The sequence below is a fragment of the Triturus cristatus genome, chromosome 10 (assembly GCF_964204655.1).
Source record: "Triturus cristatus chromosome 10, aTriCri1.1, whole genome shotgun sequence".
NCBI lineage: Eukaryota > Metazoa > Chordata > Amphibia > Caudata > Salamandridae > Triturus > Triturus cristatus.
The window spans coordinates 1,204,260,069-1,204,282,453 of NC_140593.1; the positions used below are offsets into that span (position 1 = coordinate 1,204,260,069).

Genomic DNA, 22,385 nt, shown 5'->3' on the forward strand with positions numbered 1-22,385 from the left:
GTCCGAGGTTACAACCGTATGGAAAAAACACCGTCCGCACCGAACTCCTATAGCAACCCATGGAGACATGTGCCCGCATACGCGCCCAACACTCCCCCCAGCCCCCGTACGTCCGACACGTACCCCCCGTGTATGTACACCCCCACCCGTCTAGGTACACCCCAGTACGTTCGAGTCCTACCCCCACCCCTGTACGTGTCATACCACCGTCCATGTACACCCCAGTACGTTCGAGTCCTACCCCCACCCCTGTACGTGTCCTACCCCCGTGTACCCCCACCCCAGTACGTTCCAGTCGTACCCCCACCCCTGTACGTATCCTACCCCCGTGTACCCCCACCCCAGTACGTTCCAGTCGTACCCCCACCCCTGTACGTATCCTACCCCCGTGTACCCCCACCCCAGTACGTTCCAGTCGTACCCCCACCCCGTACGTGTCGTACCACCGTGTACCCCCACCCCAGTACGTTCCAGTCGTACCCCCACCCCTGTACGTGTCGTACCACCGTGTACCCACACCCCAGTACGTTCCAGTCCTACCCCCACCCCTGTACGTGTCGTACCACCGTGTACCCCCACCCCAGTACGTTCCAGTCGTACCCCCACCCCTGTACGTGTCCTACCACCGTGTACCCCCACCCCAGTACGTTCGAGTCCTACCCCCACCCCTGTACGTGTCCTACCCCCGTGTACCCCCACCCCAGTACGTTCCAGTCGTACCCCCACCCCTGTACGTGTCCTACCACCGTGTACCCCCACCCCAGTACGTTCCAGTCGTACCCCCACCCCTGTACGTGTCGTACCACCGTGTACCCACACCCCAGTACGTTCCAGTCGTACCCCCACCCCTGTACGTGTCGTACCACCGTGTACCCCCACCCCAGTACGTTCCAGTCGTACCCCCACCCCTGTACGTGTCGTACCACCGTGTACCCCCACCCCAGTACGTTCCAGTCGTACCCCCACCCCTGTACGTGTCCTACCACCGTGTACCCCCACCCCAGTACGTTCGAGTCCTACCCCCACCCCTGTACGTGTCCTACCCCCGTGTACCCCCACCCCAGTACGTTCCAGTCGTACCCCCACCCCTGTACGTGTCGTACCACCGTGTACCCCCACCCCAGTACGTTCCAGTCGTACCCCCACCCCTGTACGTGTCGTACCACCGTGTACCCCCACCCCAGTACGTTCCAGTCGTACCCCCACCCCTGTACGTGTCCTACCACCGTGTACCCCCACCCCAGTACGTTCGAGTCCTACCCCCACCCCTGTACGTGTCCTACCCCCGTGTACCCCCACCCCAGTACGTTCCAGTCGTACCCCCACCCCTGTACGTGTCCTACCACCGTGTACCCCCACCCCAGTACGTTCCAGTCGTACCCCCACCCCTGTACGTGTCCTACCACCGTGTACCCCCACCCCAGTACGTTCGAGTCCTACCCCCACCCCTGTACGTGTCCTACCCCCGTGTACCCCCACCCCAGTACGTTCCAGTCGTACCCCCACCCCTGTACGTGTCGTACCACCGTGTACCCCCACCCCAGTACGTTCCAGTCGTACCCCCACCCCTGTACGTGTCCTACCACCGTGTACCCCCACCCCAGTACGTTCGAGTCCTACCCCCACCCCTGTACGTGTCCTACCCCCGTGTACCCCCACCCCAGTACGTTTCAGTCGTACCCCCACCCCTGTACATGTCGTACCACCGTGTACCCCCACCCCAGTACGTTCCAGTCGTACCCCCACCCCTGTACGTGTCGTACCACCGTGTACCCCCACCCCAGTACGTTCCAGTCGTACCCCCACCCCTGTACGTGTCGTACCACCGTGTACCCCCACCCCAGTATGTTCCAGTCGTACCCCCACCCCTGTACGTGTCCTACCACCGTGTACCCCCACCCCAGTACGTTCGAGTCCTACCCCCACCCCTGTACGTGTCCTACCCCCGTGTACCCCCACCCCAGTACGTTCCAGTCGTACCCCCACCCCTGTACGTGTCCTACCACCGTGTACCCCCACCCCAGTACGTTCCAGTCGTACCCCCACCCCTGTACGTGTCCTACCACCGTGTACCCCCACCCCAGTACGTTCGAGTCCTACCCCCACCCCTGTACGTGTCGTACCACCGTGTACCCAGTACGTTCGAGTCCTACCCCCACCCCTGTACGTGTCGAACCACCGTGTATGTACATCCCAGTACGTTCGAGTCCTACCCCCAACACAACCTCCTAAGTACGGAGCGCACCCCAGGCCCCAACATCACAACCGCATGTACGAGTCGTACCAAGCCACACACAAGGACAGCACCGTACAACCAAATGGCCCATGTACACACCGTACACACGCTCAAAACGCACGGACACAACCAGGACAAAACAAAACAACACAACAATACACCATTCGAATGGCACAAAGCCACTAAACATGGCCAAAAAACACTAAAACAAAACCTTCACTGACCTGCAACTGCCAAAAACAAACAGAGGCCCAATACACCACCACTCCTTATAACCAACCCACCCAAAATTCAAACACAGCCACACCCACCAATGGACCAATAAAAAGGGCCCACACACACAAACCATGAGCCTTTGCAACAGACCCACTGCTGCCAGACCCCACAGACAACCCACAGCACCAGACCTCAACCTTTACTACACCTTACACTTGCACACCTTCACACAACCACCTTCACAAACACACCCTCATCACATTCACACACACACGCACCTGCACAACCACACCCACACACCCACAACCATCCACACACCACCCCCACCATCCACACCCCCCCCCACCATCCACACCCCTCATCATGCCCACTACCAAGAATCCAAAGTTCAGTCACCGAGAGTTGGAGGTTCTTGTCGATCAAATCCTCAGAGTCGAGCCACAGATCTTTGGAACATTGGTCAGAAACACCAGCCAGGCAGCAAAAACAGCCATGTGGCAGACCATTGTCGATGCTGTGAATGCTGTTGCGGACACCAGACGGACCAGGCAGGAATGCCAGAACAGGTGGTACGATCTGCGGAGGAGGGTCCGAGCCAAGAGGCAGGATGAACACGACCAGGCCAACGCCACCGGAGGAGGGCCCTCCCGCAGACCCGTACACTACCATCCCTGGGAGGAGAGTGTGATGGCCATACTGCCGGTGGAGGCAGTCGAAGGATTAGAAGGACTCTGAGACCCGGGTGAGTACACAAACAACGCACCTCACATGGGGGGAACGGCATCCACAACCAACATCACTAACAGGCACGCAACCACCACAAGCCATCGCATGACTCAACCACACTCCATGAGCACGCACATGCCACTGCTGCCACCATGCCCCATGCACCCAGCTGGACAATGTCAAGTCACAGGCCACAGAAGACAACAACACATGACACGGTAACCCGGATGGCGGGAGGCTGGGCCCCAAAAAGCACATAGTGCAACTCAGAAGCAGACAACAATTCACTCTACCCATATGGCCTAGGTCACAGCCAGACAGACAGTGTGTCCCAACACAGGAATGACTTGCCAGCAAATGGCGGACGCCTTGCATCAACACATGGGGGTGAAGGCACTGTTTTGCACATGACAGCAGCTAATGAACAGCCAACATTGTGAAAGAGTGGCAGCACACACCACCACAGCAGCAGCGCACAGACACACATCACACCCAATGGGTGCCTGGAGATCAGGAACAAACTCACATCAACAAGCCAAGGGCCACTCAAAGATCTGCTAACAGTGTGTGCCCAGGAAGCTGGGCCGAGGTGACAGAGGGTGACACACGGAGGGAGGGAGAGGGGGACACAGAGGGAGGGAGAGGGGGACACAGAGGGAGGGAGAGGGGGACAGAGAGGGAGGGAGACGGACAGAGGGAGGAGGCTGACACACGGAGGGAGGGAGAGGGGGACACAGAGGGAGGGAGAAGGCGACAGAGAGGGAGGGAGAGGGGGACAGAGAGGGAGGGAGAGGGGGACAGAGAGGGAGGGAGACGGACAGAGGGAGGAGGCTGACACACGGAGGGAGGGAGAGGGGGACACAGTGGGAGGGAGAAGGCGACAGAGAGGGAGGGAGAGGGGGACAGAGAGGGAGGGAGACGGACAGAGGGAGGAGGCTGACACACGGAGGGAGGGAGAGGGGGACACAGAGGGAGCGAGACACAGGGAGAGCTAATCAGCCGTGTTGCGTGTGTGAATGTCTGCTCGTCAGCAGGTAGACTGCGTGCATGTAGACAAGGGTGGCCAGTGCCAGAACCCCCCCTCTTCACCATGGCAAAACACAGGGCCATGTCACAACCTGTTCACGAGCACAAGGACAGCTAGCTGGATCATATAAGTGTGTGGATCCACTCCATGTGCACATGTACAGTGCTACACGGAAGGCGCCAATGCATGGCTCGCCACACCTGCCCACTCCACTGCTGACTGCAGTCTCACTTGACGCAGCAAGTAAGACTGTGCCACACATAGTTAAAGGGGCCAAAGTGGTGCCCAAGGGACACACCCATGCACAAGTGCACTGTGAGTGGAATGCAAGACCGATCCTAATTCCAAGAGGAAATGTGCCAACTTTGAAACTGATGAAACATGGATGTTGCATGGACCAAAATTAACATTGTCTCTCTCACACACAGGTCAACGTCGTGGTGCACCCCCCAACACTGGGGGGGAACACTCACAGGACCCGGATCTGCAGGAGCCCGATCCCACCGGCAGCGACCACTCTCACCACTCTGCGGACGACCCCGACCGACCTGGCCCCTCTGGTGTCCAACCACCTGCAGCACCTGCGTCAGGTACAACTGTGCCAACCACCACCCCCACTCCTGCCACATCCCAGGAGACACCCAGGATCCCTGCCCCAACACCACAATGCAGCCAGGCTCGCCAGGAGGGACACGGTGTCCCGGGCACCCAGGAGGAGGCAGGCGACAACGCCAATGCCACCCCTCAGGGGTCCCGGAGACCCCATGTGCCCACAAGTGCAGGCCAGGTGCAAGTGGGCAGGGGTGGTGGGAGTGGAGGACGGTGGAGGCGCGAGCCTGACCAGGTGGCTGGGGATCCGGTATTTTCCCATGTCCATAACATCCTGGACTCATACCGGCAGGACACCACGGGCATGGCCCAGGTTGTGTCCGTCCTCGAGGGGATCAAGGCCCAGCAGGCCCAGCAACATGCGGAGCTAATTGCCTGTCTACTGGTACACCAATGGAGGATGGAGGACAGACAGGCTGAGCAAGTGACGGCATTCCAGGGGATTCACGCTACACTCCGTCGGATGGCCGACACCATGGCCGACCCTCCCTGTGCCAGAAGGCGGAGAACATCACCACCCACAGGGAGGGATCAGGAGGAGGAGGAGGAGGAAACATCCGACGGAGCATCCCAGACGTCGTCACGGCCTGCTGGTGAGGTTCCCCGCAGGAGGCCGGGTCGTCCACGGAAAGGACCGTGAGGGTGGCTGCTACATCACCATCTCCCAGGACACCTGGCCCACTGGAGCAACAGCATCACAGCATCAAGAGACATTCTCTGCCACATGGCCCTGCTGGTCACTGGCTGACCAATGTTGACAAAGACTGTGGCATGGACTCTGAGGATTTACAATGGCAAGGACACCAACTCCCCTACTGAACTTTGGATTCCATAATCCCAGAAAGCCCCTCACTTTGTCCCCCCCCCCCCCCAATAATAAATCACACTATGAAGAGTAGATGCCTGCTGGTAGCATTATTACCTAACATGTGTCTTGTAAAGTCTAAACATGCCTGAGTCATCTTTTCTCTTCAACCATCCACACCCTGGGGCCTGAGTCTGGCACAGGACACATGGGTCACAGTGTATTAGGCAAGACAGACATGGAGCACCATACACACCCGTGATGGGCACAACCAGCTGAGGGGGTGGCCGAACAACCGTGCTGACACACACATTGAGTACACCAACAGTCATGCGCAGAGGTCAGGGATCCAGTCCAGTGTCCTGGGGGGCACCCAGGTATGTGTAGACAGGTGGCAGAACCATGTCCTGCAAGCTTGAGTCCGGTGGATGCAGAGAATGGGGGCCTGGCCAACGTTGGATGCATGGGGATGGCACATGTCACAATACCCACGCAGTCATGGACATCATGCCCAATACACAGTCTCAGCCCACACACACAGCTTGCATCTTGCCACTCGACACATTGACACATAGCCACAATCAGGGAATACCATGCCAGACATGCAGGATGCACCGTGCCAACACACCAGCATTGACTGAGAAGAGGCACCTTGGAGGCATAGGGACACCTTTATTAGTCATGTATTCGGGATTGCAGAGGCAACTCGAAGTACACATGAATACATCATGTGGAGTGACATGTGGGTCCAACACTGGCACCCCCTTCTGCAGCACAAATGCGTGATAGCCATGGTACTGGCACACAAGCGTCGGCTAACAGCTAAATACCCACAGCTGCACACGGAGAGCCTGCCATACACCATAGATCCGCTGATGTGGAAGTCCCACACCATGTCAAGCCAATGCTAACCGTATGTGTCCGAGGGCAGTGTCACACACATTGATGCCATCATCACAATCCACTATCCCATCACTGATGACTGTCAACCAGGCAGACCATCTATTCAGGTGTACACAGCTGCATGTCGTGTCCCATGGGGATGCGACATGGCTGCAGAGGAACAACACATCGACAGGGGCAGTGTGCATACATCGTGAACAACTGCCACAACCAATACACCCCAGATGCATCCCTTACCCCATGGAGACTTCCAAACGTGTCCGTGCCTGTAACGCTGAGTCAGCCCACGATGTCATGTCCATGAGGAATAGCAGTGGCACAACAATGCAACCAGCAAACGGCATGCGCAGGTACCTGGGGAAGAGAGACACACAAGAAGTCAGCCACAAATAACACAGCCACTTGCATGTGCATTTACTCGACACATGTATGGATGACAACATGCTAGGTCATCATTGTGACTGGGGAAATACTACCATCACTGCCACCATCACTCCAGTGACACACCCACACACACCTCTGACTCACGTGCCATACATGCAGGTGGAGACACACATCACAACGCATGCCACACGGGGACCAATGCGTGCACACTCAGACACTGGTACTCACCACCAAGCAAAGAAGTCGCGTATGAGCCGAGTCCGGATGTCTTCTTGCGGCTCCACATCCTCCACATCACTAGCCCCATTGCCAAGCCCTTCGTCCTCCACGGGTGGATGGTCCTCGTCATGTTGATTCAGGATGAGTGGCACAGCTCTTTCAACTGCCATGTTGTGCAGCATGCAGCAGACCATGAAGATCTTGCAGACCTTCGCCGGGGCATAAGGGAGAGCACCGCCGGTCTTGTGGAGGCACCGGAATCGGCTCTTCAGCATGCCAAACGTCCTCTCTATCACTCGCCTTGTCCGGCCATGGGCGGTGTTGTAGCGGAGCTGGGCCGGCGTGATGGGGTTGCGGAGAGGTGTGAGCAGCCAAGGCATGTTGGGATAGCCAGCGTCCCCTACATGGGAAGCACATGGACATCGTTAGAAGTGGTGAAGCGGTCGTGCTGGTAGGCTATACAGAATACAGGACAGACAGACTGTACCCACCAACAACACATGCCCGTTCGTTGCGCAGCTGCATCATCATATCAGGCATCCCGCTACGCCTCATGATGTAGGCATCGTGTGCTGATCCTGGAAAACGAGCACAGACATGTGAAATCACCATGTTGGACAGACACACCACAAGGGCATTGATGGAGTGGTAGTGCTTCCGATTGCGGTACGCCACCTCCCGTGCGTGTGGTGGTACCAAAGCTACATGTGTCCCATCTATGGACCCAATGACATGGGGCATCCCTCCCAGGGCATAGAATCCACGCTTGACCTCAGTCATCTGTTCAGGGGTTGGGAACTTGATGAAGTCATCCAGGTGAATCAACATGGCCTCCAAGAAATCATGCAGCACACCGCTGAACATGCTCTGGGACATGCCACCAACATGAGCTATGGTATTTTGGAAGGTACCCGTGGCAAGAAAATGTAGGGCAGCCATTACCTTCAGCTGGGGTGTCAGTGCCGTAGGATACCTGTGCTGCGGTTGCAGGTGTGGTGCCAGTCTCGCCGTCAGCTCCAGAATCAACGGTTGGGTGAAGCGGTAGAGCCGGATCCTGTCATTCTCCTGCATGGCAGCCAAGTCTGGAATTCTTCGGGCAAGAGGCGGCGCTCTGCAGTAATTTGGAAGTGACAAGGAAGAGTGAGTGCACTACGACAACAACTCATGTCTACTGAGCACATGTAAATCTGGCAATACACACATGCTACATAGGGAGTCAGGTATGTGCTACATGCCCAGGACACGTATGGATGCAAGGTGACACTCCTTCCAAGACCCAGCTACACACGGAGATTGAGAACCTCCCCATGCCACGCCATGGGAATAGCTGTGTCCCAGTGCAAGTGAACAGCCAGACGCAAGACAGGAGTGACATACACCCACACATCAGCAGAAGTAGGATGCCGATTGCAGAGACTGGTAGCGGAACACCGGAGCCACAGGTCACATGACATTACACTAGGCCTGCCCACACACCTTGCCATGAAGGTGCACATGTCATGACTCACCACACATTCCTTGTGAGGATGCTGACATGGCCTTGTCACGCTACTCCGTGTCCCATGCATACATGTGCACCTCACATCCGATAACACATGTGGCATGGTGTGCGGAACAGTGTGCAATGACAATCTACACACAGACACATGTTGGTTGCTGCAACGGCTGCAGCTTTTGAGGGTGCTACAACATCAACCTGATGGAAATCCCGCACACATAAATGACATAGTCACATTGTGCACTGTGGGTAGTGACAAGTCATGTGTCATAACCCCTGTACCGGGCATCATGGGACACTTCCGTGTGTTGGTGTCCGTGACATGCCAGTGACGCTCACCCCAAGTGCGCAGTACAACATGCACACATGTCAAAGGAGTCAAGGGCATGCCTGGCACACATTGCACCGTCACACAGTACACCTATACACATCTCATCATACATCTGGTGCCTTCTCCACTCAGGAGTCATGTTCCACATCACAGCCTGTCACACCTGTGCTCCACACATTTAGTAATGCACAGACGATGCCTTGATGTCCATTCCTGGACAAGTATGTCCATCCATGGACAAGTATGTCCATCCATGGACAAGTATGTCCGCCCTATTCCTACCTGTGTGTCGCCTATCACCACTGTGATGTGTAAAAACCGCCGTACTGCTGCTAAGAGGGCCTGTGTATGTTCCCAAATCACTGTGGGAGTGCTGCCGTATGTGTACCCATCGTGATGGCGAGCGTACAGGCATTTGTACGGTCCGTACCACTACGAGTACGCATACGCGTGCAGACCCATAGTGATAGTGAGCGTAGATGCGTGTGTACGGTCCGTACCACTACGAGTACGCATACGCGTGCAGACCCATAGTGATAGTGAGCGTAGATGCGTGTGTACGGTTCGTACCACTACGAGTACGCATACGCGTGCAGACCCATAGTGATAGTGAGCGTAGATGCGTGTGTACGGTCCGTACCACTACGAGTACGCATACGCGTGCAGACCCATAGTGATAGTGAGCGTAGATGCGTGTGTACGGTCCGTACCACTACGGGTACGCATACGCGTGCAGACCCATAGTGATAGTGAGCGTAGATGCGTGTGTACGGTCCGTACCACTACGAGTACGCATACGCGTGCAGACCCATAGTGATAGTGAGCGTAGATGCGTGTGTACGGTCCGTACCACTACGGGTACGCATACGCGTGCAGACCCATAGTGATAGTGAGCGTAGATGCGTGTGTGCGGTCCGTACCACTACGAGTACGCATACGCGAGGACACCCATAGTGATAGGGCCGTACACACGCATCTACGCTCACTATCACTATGGGTCTGCACGCGTATGCGTACTCGTAGTGGTACGGACCGTACACACGCATCTACGCTCACTATCACTATGGGTCTGCACGCGTATGCGTACTCGTAGTGATAGTGAGCGTACATGCGAGTGTACGGCCCGTACCACTACGAGTACGCATACGCGAGGACACCCATAGTGATAGTGAACGTAGGCATGCATGTACGGGCCGTTGCCATGCATTTGGGGTGCCCTAGGGCCCCGAAACGCACCGTACCTGTGTGTGATGCTCCAAATTACATAGGGGACAAGTATTAAGGCCTACATGCATGCTGGTTGTCATGGAGACCAAGTTCAAATTTCGAAATTGTTCTGGAAGGTGCACAGCAGAAGTCAGTTGGAATTCTTCTACTTTGTTGCAATGTGTTTGTGGGGCTGACATCATGCAGGAGAATGAAACCGATAGAGAACCCACAGACTGCTAGGTTTGAAGGGATTGGTGGAAACATAGGATGCAAATGTGAGTGACCAATCACTCTGTACTCCTGTGCATGAGACTGGGCAGAAGGGCACATATAAGGCAGCCAGGTCCCATGAGGGAGTACTTGCCTGCACATCTTTGCATTCGTCGACCCAGCTGCTGCTACTGATTCCCTGGAACCATGTCAAGGGCTGTGGAGAGGACACAGCCATTCACCCTGGAGGAGAACATGGCTCTGCTGGATGTGATCCTCCCACAGTACTCCATGCTGTATGGGCGACCAGGGTATCAGGTGAGTGCATAGGCCACTGGCACAGACTGTCCCTATGGTGTGACTGTGACTTCAGGCATTGTGTCCTGGTGTGACACACATGCCATGTACTGTCGGGGGGGTCCCGGGGGGGGGGTGCCTGATGTCTCCCAGCAGTGCCCTGAGACAGGAGGGGTGTGTGCCTATCACTAACAGCAGTGCCCTGAGACAGGAGGGGTGGATGCAGAGTCCTCCCAGCAGTGCCCTGAGACAGGAGGGGTGGGGGCCTATCACTAACAGCAGTGCCCTGAGACAGGAGGGGTGGGGGCCTATCACTAACAGCAGTGCCCTGAGACAGGAGGGGTGGATGCAGAGTCCTCCCAGCAGTGCCCTGAGACAGGAGGGGTGGGGGCCTATCACTAACAGCAGTGCCCTGAGACAGGAGGGGTGGGTGTGATGCACAGTGTGAGCCTTGATCATTGATTGTGACATTGCCATCATTCCACCTGTGTACCCACTATGGCACGTACTGCTTTTTCCCTCACCAGGGGATGATGTCCCTATGACAAAGGTGCAATGCGTTGACTGCATGACATGCCTTGTTGTAACCAGCTAATTTGTACTCATATGTCTCTCTGTGACATGTGGCTGGTGTATTGATGTGGTGTCACTTGTTCTTCCTCACAGGTAGGCGCCACTGCCAAGGAGCAGATCTGGCTGACCGCCGTCAGTGCCGTGAGGGGTGTGGATGGTCGGAGGCGGAGCCTGCCCCAGGTGAGGAAACGCTGGCAGGATATCCGGTGCTGGACGCGGAGGATTGCACGGCTCCTGCTGGGGGACTCACCTGAGAGCCACAAGAACCGCGGCCGCCGCCGTCTGAGCCACCTCCACAGGCGTGTGCTGCCGGTGGTCTTTCCAGACCTGGAGAGGCGCTTACAGGCGATGCAGCAGCCGGAAGGGGGTAGGTACATGTGTGTTTGTTGTGTGTCACCGGCATTTGTAAGGGCACAGTAGCATGAATTCACTGGCAGGGTTTAAAGGTGCTGTGCAGATCCAGTTTGCCCCAGTATAGCGCTGCGCCCCTGCCACCCTTCCCCTCCTTGCAATGTGTTCCCTGGTCTGTGTGTAGTCACTCCTTCACATGGTAATGTAGGCTGGCGCTTTGTCCACGAGAACAATGACTGTAGCATCATGTGTGGGGGTGGTGTGTAACAGGTTGTGGGACCTTGCCTGTGCACTGTCAAGTTCACTGCATGTGGGTTCCATGTCAGTTGGCACTGATGCTGACTCCAGACATGGGAGTTGGTCTCTCATGTGTCATGCCTTACAGCGCGCATGTCCTATGTAGTGGCCTGTGATATGATGTGCATGAGTGTGCGATACGCATAGTGCAGGGATGGGGACGTGTGTTGCAGTCATTACCATTCAGTAGCATGTAGTTGCGTGCCCACTACTGTCCCCTGGGGCACCTTTTCCTCAGTGGTGTATGTGTCATCATAAACGTGGACACTCTCAGTGTCTACAGCGTAGGTTGTGCTCTGTGCCATTGTCCCCTGTCACCATATATATAGACGTGCTATTTTGTACAAGTGTCCACTGTGCAGCCTAACCTGATTGTCCTTCTTCATACTCACAGTTGCCAGTGCCTGTGTGTCTTGTTATACTCATCTGAGGATGGGCACTGGTACCTCATTATTTGTACAGGCGCACCTTGGCTGTTTGGCGTACAATCTTGCATTTTGCCTGCCCCTGTGTTTATCACCCAGACTATGAGATGTTGGTGCCACCTGTGTCTCAACAATTTGCCTCGTGTAGGGGTTTGTTGGGGCGGGCAATGCCTATGTGTCAAATCCTGATTTCTACTTGCTGGGTCTGGGCAGTGTGTGATGTTTCTGGACACACACGCAAGGTGCAGTGACCGAGTCATGTTGGGCATGTTTTCAGCATTACCTATGCAGCATGTGTCTCAAGTTCATGGATATGGTCCCTGGTCATCGGTATTTTCACCGACGCTGTGTGGTGCAGATGCAGTGCTGGATTGTCCCCAGGGCCTTGGTGCTATGTCAGACTACGTTTCCTGTCTTTAGCTATTGTCTCATGCTCTCCATGGTGTTTCAGTGGCATGGTGGCACAACCAACTGTGTGTTTCATGCCCTACATCGGTACCTTGTTTAGTAGATGTTAGGGATCTTCCTTTTCAGGCTATGCAGTGTTACCTATGTCGATTGGACTCATGTGACTGATGTGTACAGCTGTCTGATTAATTTCTGTCTCTCCACCCTGCCCACAGCATCGTCGGGGGACACAGAGGGAGACATGGACACAGGCAAGGCGGAGGGACCGAGCACCAGTGCCAGCCGTGACATCGGGGCTGGCACATCGAGTGGGACAGAGGTGGAGGATAGTGCGGCCGAGGACCTGTCGACTGGCACGTCAGAATACGAAGCTGACAGGTCCGAGGAGGATGTCTCCGAGTGGGCGGTGGCTGCACCAGCAGCTGACAGCGGAACAACACCTCGCACCGCCCCCTCAGTTCCCATCAGCCGCCTCCCACTTGCTCGTGTCCCTTCCCAGCGTGCCCGGTCACCGCATGTCTCCTTCCGGCCAGGCACCGCACCCCCTGCCCCTGTCTCCACTGCTGCCGCCAATGCTGAGTCTGTGGACATCCAGCGGCAACTGCAGGTTGGTCAGGCTGCGATCCTTAATGTCCTCCATGCCCACGGGAAAACCCTCACCAACATCGAGGCATTCTTGGAGGGCATTCATTCATCGCAGGCTGACCAACGCAACTTGCTGAGGTCGATAGACTCCACACTGACTGCAGCAGTGGGTCTCCTGCAGCGCGACCTCCCCCCACCTACCCCTGCCCCATCCACACTTCCCACTCCCATGCCTGTCCCACGTACACCCAGACGTCGGCATGCACCCACATCAACAGACACAGGCACCACACCAGCAGGGAAGGTCCACCGCACTCCTCCTGACACGCACACACAGGGTGAGGTAGGCACACCCACTGGGTCGGGGGGCAAACGTGTGACACGCAGCCATAGTGGGAGTCCGCATTCCACCCAGTCCACTCCCTCCAAATCCCCTCCCCTCAGCTCTCCTGGCCACATCTCCCCCAAGGACTCCTTCATGGCCGCTCTGTCCCTGAGCCCCACAGTTACACCACCACGCAAGCGGTCAAGGAAGTCCTCGGTCAGGGTGGTTGAGTCTCCCCCCCTGTCTCCACCCTCCCCCGGTGGCGCTGCGACCCATCCCTCTGACCCCCCCCCCCCCTCCTTGGGGCCTGAGGTCCCTTCGGGTGCAGGGGAGTCCCTGGAGGACCTTGTTAAGGTGTGTAGTGCCATCCTGGCCTCCGCCTTTGGCCATGACACACCCCCTGTGGTTGAGTCCTCCATCCCTGCACCCACAACGCCGCCCCTTTGCCCTGATGTCCCTGCGGTGCCTGGTGCTTCCCCCCCCCCCCTGATAACCTCACCAGTATGGAAGACGATGCCATTTGACTGTGCAGGCAAGGTAGGGGACACGCATCCCACTGTGTCCCCCATCCAGCTGCGAATCATTGACTGCCCTATGGGCTTTGTGAATATTGAACTGCCTGCGATCCACGGACATTGTGCTCATGCTGAATAAAGCTTAATTTTGTTTTCATTATCACACTACTGCTATGGTGGTATTGGTGTTGGTGGGGCTGCTACATGGTTTTGGGTGGTGTTTAAGGGTTTGGGTGTGTGGGATATGTAGTAGTGTTCTGCTCATTGGGGGGACCCTGGGATCTGTGTGCCATCACAAGGTGTTGGCTAACTTCCTTTGGTCATGTAAGCAGTTACTGCATGGTGCAATTGTCCCAGGGTGTATTCCTTCCTCTGTGTACCCAGATTTCTTCCCTGCAGGGTGTTCACAATGTTTAGCGCAGAGCAGTGTCTACATGAGCTGTGTGTGTGACGGAGCCCTTCTACTTTGGCCATGCATGCATGGCCATGTCTCCACCTGCAACAATCGTGGCATCCTTGGTGATCACTGTACTTGTGTGTGGAGTCTGTTGACATGAGTTCATGGGGACATGTTCCCTTGTAGGCAGTATGGATGTGGGTAATTCCGGCATCACACACGTGTTACACCCCTCCTGTCTCTGGGCACTGCTGGGAGGACTCCACACCCACCCCTCCTGTGTCTGGGCACTGCTGGGAGGACTCTGCACACACCCCTCCTGTGTCTGGGCACTGCTGGGAGGACTCCACACCCACCCCTCCTGTCTCTGGGCACTGCTGGGAGGACTCTGCACCCACCCCTCCTGTGTCTGGGCACTGCTGGGAGGACTCCACACCCACCCCTCCTGTCTCTGGGCACCGCTGGGAGGACTCTGCACCCACCCCTCCTGTCTCTGGGCACTGCTGGGAGGACTCTGCACACACCCCTCCTGTCTCAGGGCACTGCTGGGAGTGATAGGCACACACCCCTCCTGCCTCTGGGCACTGCTGGGAGGACTCTGCACCCACCCCTCCTGTCTCTGGGCACTGCTGGGAGGACTCTGCACACACCCCTCCTGTCTCAGGGCACTGCTGGGTGGACTCTGCACACACCCCTCCTGTCTCTGGGCACTGCTGGGAGTGATAGGCACACACCCCTCCTGTCTCTGGGCACTGCTGGGAGTGATAGGCACACACCCCTCCTGTCTCAGGGCACTGCTGGGAGTGATAGGCACACACCCCTCCTGCCTCTGGGCACTGCTGGGTGGACTCTGCACACACACCTCCTATTTATGGATATGTACGCTTGGAACATACACGGTGGGGGTGCGCTCCATGCATTCGAGGTGAGGGTACGAGTCTAGTTACACTGGTGTGGTGGGGGTACGGTCCATGAGTCCGCGGGTGGGGGTACGGGTCGTACTTACACTGTTGGGGTGGGGGGTACGCTCCTTGCATACGCGGGTGAGGGTTCGAGTCGTACTTACACTGTTGGCATGGGGGGTACGGTCCGTGAGTCCGCGGGTGGGGGTACGGGTCGTACTTACACTGTTGGGGTGGGGGGTACGCTCCTTGCATACGCGGGTGAGGGTACGGGTCATACTTACACTGTTGGGGTGGGGGGTACGCTCCTTGCATACGCGGGTGGGGGTACGGGTCGTACTTACACTGTTGGGGTGGGGGTACGGTCCGTGAGTCCGCGGGTGGGGGTACGGGTCGTACTTACACTGTTGGGGTGGGGGGTACGCTCCTTGCATACTCGGGTGGGGGTACGGGTCGTACTTACACTGTTGGGGTGGGGGTACGGTCCGTGGGTCCGCGGGTGGGGGTACGGGTTGTACTTACACTGTTGGGGTGGGGGGTACGCTCCTTGCATACGCGGGTGAGGGTACGGGTCGTACTTACACTGTTGGGGTGGGGGGTACGATCCTTGCATACGCGGGTGGGGGTACGGGTCGTACTTACACTGTTGGGGTGGGGGGTACGATCCTTGCATACGCGGGTGAGGGTACGGGTCGTACTTCCACTGTTGGCATGGGGGGTACGCTCCATGCATACGCGGGTGGGGGTACGGGTCGTACTTACACTGTTGGGGTGTGGGTACGCTCCATGCATACGGGGTGGGGGTAGGGTCCGTACATATCCGTCCCCACGCTATGTGACGCTTGTGCGGGCCGTACCCAGGCCTTTGCCACGTGGGTACGATCCGTCCCGCCATTGTTGGGGTGACGTGTGTGTGGGCGTGGTACGACTCGTACCCACGCTCTTCAGGCGTGGGTACGGGACGTACCTGTCTGGTTGTGTTGCCGGTTCGCGTGGTGACAGACTTCCGTTGTGGCGGTCGCTGGCTTATCAGGACACGCCCCCACCCCCTCGTGGTGACCAGGGCATGGGAGTCAGGTATGTCCAGGCCATGTGTGGTGTGTGACTTATGTGGTTGTTTTGTGGCCTGCCCTGGTCGTGCCACCCCCACCCCACCCCACTTTCCCCCCTCCCTTAGTTATTCTGACCTTCTGCGGCGTCTGCGTCGTAACCTGTAGAGGAGGTGGACTGCTATGAGGGCAGGGATGACTCTTAGGTTCGGGTCCATGTCTGTCCGTCGCGTACTGGTACTCCTTGGTCGCGTCATCCTGTCGCGTACGGGTCCTCCTTGCTCGCGTCGTCCTGTCGCGTACGGGTCCTCCTTGGTCGCGTCGTCCTGTGTGTCCGTCGCGTACTGGTCCTCCTTGTTCGCGTCGTCGTCTGTCCGTCGCGTACTGGTGGTCCTTGTTCGCGTCGTCCTGATTTCCCGGCAGTTTTTGGCTGCCGCAAAATATTCACCGTGCGGGGTGACGTCGGTGCGAATCGTAATTCCTGGGTCGTGAATGGCTGGCTGCGAGCGTCCCGACGTCAGGTCGGCGCTTTTCCGGATCGCATTGGTAGGTTTTTTTTGGTCGGTCGGGCTTTTTTACGATTCGTACGGTAATGGTGTACCCGTGCGAATCGTAATTCCTTGTTTGTAAAAATTGACGACCGGGTACGCGTCGGACGGAGATTGTGCTCCGTCCGACGGTTCGTACCCGGTTTTTGCCGGATCGTGATCGGCACCTGTGTGTCTTTTGCCTGGTAAACTTTCGTATCATCATAATTTGGACCTTATACATTGACTAATATGACTTCTTATCCCGCTTTATGGCATTTAGCTATAATGTACCTTCTGTTGGAGTCTAGTTGTAAACATTGCAACGTAACACCTGATTAAGCCATTTAAGAACTTCCCTAGCAAGCGATGTAAAGAGGAGTGTACAATACCTTGAAAGTTTCTATGTGACAGCATTTTACAATTAGAGGCAAGGTGAGTCTCTTGGAGCATGGCAATATCGACCTTATGGCGTTTAATGTGTGCTATCACTTTTCGAGTTTTTCTATTCTCATTTAGTTCTCTAAAATTCGAGGTCATGAACTGTATTCAGGCTGTGTTGCATTGCAGCTAGGATTTACTTCAAGTCCATGTCACCTGGCAAGTTGCCAGCTTCTGATCCAGATTCAGATGGTTTTTTTTCAGTGTCTTGGTGTTTTCCTCGGTTTAAATTGCAGCTTAAACTGCGATTTTTCGGTTCTGCCAATTATCCCTCCTTCGTGCTTTTGCCTATTTACGGCACCAGGCTGTTGGTCTGCGAGTTTGGATGAAGGGCAGCTCGGTCTAGTACAAAGGTATTCCTCAAGCTTATTTCTATTGCTTGCTGTTTCGATATAGAGAGGTACCACACACCACTGGAGGGGGGAAGGGGGAGAAAACAGGCCTGAGGCTCCTCATTCAGGTCCAAGTGTCTTTAAGGGGCACCGCTGTTGTCACCCACCAGCTGCCTGGGTGATGGTCTAAACGTCATGTCTGCTTAGCTGCCAGACACTGTAAGTGAACCCCTAGTCTCACCATGGGTCCCCCACACGGCCTCAGTTGTCCCCTTAGTTTTTCCTACTAGCTACAGCAGGCTATAACCAGGGCTCTCCACACCCCAATATGTTTTGTGGCCTGAGAGGCCTCGTTCTGTCGCTATGCTGTCCATTCTTTGCCTGGACCCACTAGTTGCCAGATTACCAAATTACACACTTTCGCTCTTCAATTTATCGATGTGCAAGGAATCAGCCGCTCCCAGGGCCTGGTTTTACAACATGCAAAGGCCCAAAATCATGCAGTAGGCTGCTCACGCCTGACCTCGCTGCTTGTGTCCAATATATGTAACGGGGGAGCTCTCTGGCCTTGACAGCCGCCTGGCCTTCACTGCCATTCCCAGGCCACTCACCTCCTCAAGGGTACAGCAGCTCCGGTCCCCGAGTGGGCGTAGGAGAGGCCCCGGAAGCCACCGGCAGACACAGGAGGACGCACCCAATCCAGTGCGCTTGCCCCACTCTCTCCAGTGGGGGCCAGCGGTCTTCGGCGCCCGATCTGGCGAGCCCACCTCTCTCCTGATGCTCTCTAGGGCCCGGCAAGCCGCGCGCTGCCCAGACTAGGCCACACTGCCGCTCGGGTGCCCATATTCGGTCCAACCTCCACGGGCAGAGCACCACGCTCGGCCCACCACCGCCTCGAACGCCGGAATCCCTCAGGCAAGGCACACAGTAAACAGCTTGTCGGGCACTGCAGGAGCGACAGGAAAGTCTGTTTAGCTATCTCAGGGTGAGCCCTGCCAACTTGCGGCCTTCTTGGAGCCTGACAAGCTCCGCCTCCCCCAATTTCGTTGGAAGTTTTGTAGGGGTAGACGGTGGGAGAAAATTATATCTACATTTATTTTATGATTTTAATGTATTAATAAATATTTTTTAAGATTATTTTTTATATGTAAAATCTTGCATTTCATTTTTAATATTGTTTGTAATATAATTATGTTTTTAATTGTTAATTTTTACAAATGTTAATTTTCATTCTTTGTTTACATTTAATATATTTAATTGTAATGTCTATATTTTTTTAATTCATTTTTGTAGACATTTTATTTGTTTGTAATGTAGTACTAACTGCAGTGGGAATAATATATTTATTTTAATTTTAAAATACAACACTTTCCATACTTTTGCACTGACTGGAGTGGGAATAGTATATTGTACCCCTCTGCAGTCCAACAAGTTCACTACTGTTGTAATGACTGGAGTGGGAATAGTAAATGTTACCCCTCTGCAATCCAGCACTTTCCCTACTTTTGCCCTCACTGGAGTGGGAATAGTACATTTTACCCCTCAGCAAACAAACACGTTCCCTGCTTTTGCACTGATTGGAGTGGGAACAGTAAATTGTACCCCTCTGCAATCCAGCTAGAGTGGGAATAGCATATCATACCCCTCTGCATTGAGTGTAGTGTTTTTAAAAAAAAACAAATTATTCATTTTATTATTGTGTTAATTGTAGTGGGAATAGTAAATTGTAGTATTTTGCGATGTTATATATTATGTAACTGATTTTTATTGTAGTTAGAGTAGTAAATATTATTTTGTGTGATGTAAAAAGTTTTGTTACTGTTGTGTTAGGTGGGAGTACTTATTTCTATATTTATTTAGTATAAAAATGTTCCTTTTCATTGTAGTGGGAAATGTATATGTATTTATTTCAATTTTTAATATTTTATCTTATGTTATAATTTTTATAATCCATTGATATAATAATAATAATAATAATAATAATAATAATTATTATAATTTGCAAACTTTTTTGTTTGTACATTATTTTTAATTACATTGTAAGAAATGTGTGTTATCTAATTTTTATTTAAATTTTATTTGGTTTCCTTTTTGTAATATTTTATGTTTTTGGTACATTTAAATATGTATACATATATTTTTTATAATATATTATTTAGGATTTTTACAATTATAATATAATTTAAAATATTAGTTTATTTATTTGTTTTATATATATATATATATGAATGTTTATATATGTGTGTTTACTTTTTTTAAAGTAATTTTTTTGTTATATTTGTTTAAATATACAATGTTAGTATTTGATATATGTTTATTTTAATATTTTAAATTATATATATATCCAAAAATCAATATTTAACACAACTATATTATTGTAAACAATATGTTTCCCAATATTCGTGTACTTACCTTTTTAAAGTGTAGCAAGTTGACATTTTTGTATCCTATATTTTTCCCTCGATACTTTTTACCTTGATATTTTTTAGATCAATATTCTGTCAGTGAACCACTATATCATATCATATCACTCTAAACTTGGCCTGTGGGTACTTAGTGATGGAAAAAGTCAGGCCTTTGTTAATCCTCCCATTTTAGATGGGCAAACCCTCAGTTACAGTGCCTAATGACCATTCCATATGAAGTCATCATGCTGTATTAATTCCTGTAGTGCAATGATATCATAGCCAACCCCTCTTGTTGTGCTTTCATTGTTCAATAATATGAACTTAACATTATGCTATCCAATTGCCTAAAAGTCAGTCTCTGTGGCCCTCATTTATGTTCAAACTGCATTCCCCCCAGTGTTTATATATATATTGACGAATTTGCTGATTGTTTGTACTGGAACTGAATATAATGCCAAATGCTACTAAATCACTCAACTAATAGCATTGTATATGTTCCCTGCACTTGCACTTTCATATATTAGATGAATTGTTTCTGCCAGAACGGTATGGATTATAGCGCAAAATATTATCATGCCACCCAGTTGATCGCACTGTTATGTTTCAAAGAAGTATGATCTTTGGGGGTCATTACAATGGCAGTCAGACGTTCATCCGACCGCCATCGTTGTGGGGCTTGGGACCAGCCGCCTGTAAAGCGGCTGTCCCGCACATAAGATTACAATGCGACCGCCACAGTGGCCGTCGCATCGTGTATCTCTAACATTGCGGCGGGTGCTGCTGGCTGCAGCACCTGCCGCAATGTTAAAGTGCCATGCCGTGCATTTTCCTGCACTATGTGACAGGCACCACACGGTGCCTGCCACTTAGTGCAGGGACATGTAGGGGGGTGGTACCATGGGTAACCCCCCCAGTGCATCCCCTATACCCCCCACCCCATATTGTTTTTTTGGGCCATCTTATTGGTATTTATCCATATTTATTTTGTGTTTTGAGAATAAACAGTCTTAAAATGGTATATTTCCCCATTTATTTAACGAATAAACATGCACTCTAAATTTGATGCCTGTCTAGGTTTAGCAAATTAAGTAGACAACTATAACAAAACACTCCACCACATGTAAATATTGCATTATATACAAAATATTTGTTAACTAATGCCTGTATTTAAGGACATTCCATCCTGATTTTTTTTAACTCCCTATGCTTTCTATCTGCTCAGCTGCTGGCCTAGAATTCATGAAGGATAGCATGTCTCACAAGGAGCAGAATTGTCTGTATTTAGCCACTTTTAAAAATAAATACAGACAGAAAATATGTTGTTTTCTGTCTGCATTTATATCAGTAAAAATCAGTAAAAGTAGAAACTGGGTGCCTTAATTATAATCCGTAGGCTTCCATCTTTAGGCAAAGGTTCCACACAGCTCTTCCAGTTCACCTCAATGCTGATAAGCCGCATCTCTCAGTATTTTAGTACAAATACACCCTACAACTCTGCCATTCCTGACCTAGAGCACCCATTTTAACAATACTGCTCTTAAACTATTGAATCCAAACTTGCTGCGTCATGTCTGGTTGAAATGTATTCACTTGTGCTGTTTGATGCTCTCTCACTTTCATTATCTCTCTCTCTCTCTCTCTCTCTCTCTCTCACTCTCTCTCACTTCCTCACTGTCTCTTGGCATCTTATTGTTTTCCTTTCAAGTTCCATTCCCACCAGATCTTCCATGTGCTGGTCGTGATGGGGGCGATGATTCACCTGTATTACATTTCGCGAATGCAGGAGTTCCACTCTTCCACTGGCGGAGCCTGCGGACCTGATGGGCAACGACTGGGCTCTAAAATGCTGAGCCAATGATGGAAAAAGGATAACAGATCTACTGCACCCGGAAGACAGTCCTTACTGTGTAGGGTTATGGGCTCCATTGGGGTAGCTAGTGGCGAACACTACCTCAATAAAATGACTTTATGCTTCCCTCCATAGCCTGCATTGAAAGTCTCTTGAAAGGCGTGTGTTTGTCTGCTCTGCATATTAAGGAAGCACTTCAAAATATATTTCTATTAATCATGTTTTGCTTTTCTGAAAATACTTTATTTCCATATTACCAACTTTTCAGCTTTATTTGACATATTTACAAACAGGAGTGATTTCAGAGCCTTTTCTGGACAGAAATTTCTTA

At 53.0% G+C, this 22,385-nt stretch overlaps 1 protein-coding gene across 1 annotated transcript in view; it reads left to right on the forward strand.

Annotated features, from left to right (window-relative positions):
- Window positions 1–22,063, forward strand: part of LOC146797065 (adiponectin receptor protein 2-like) — a 324,514-nt gene extending 302,451 nt beyond the window's left edge. Inside the window, exon 6 of the mRNA XM_085631498.1 lies at window positions 21,911–22,063. Within this exon, the coding sequence (XP_085487624.1) occupies window positions 21,911–22,063 (153 nt within the window). The remainder of the gene's footprint in view (window positions 1–21,910) is intronic.
- The last annotated feature ends 322 nt before the right edge of the window (window positions 22,064–22,385 follow it).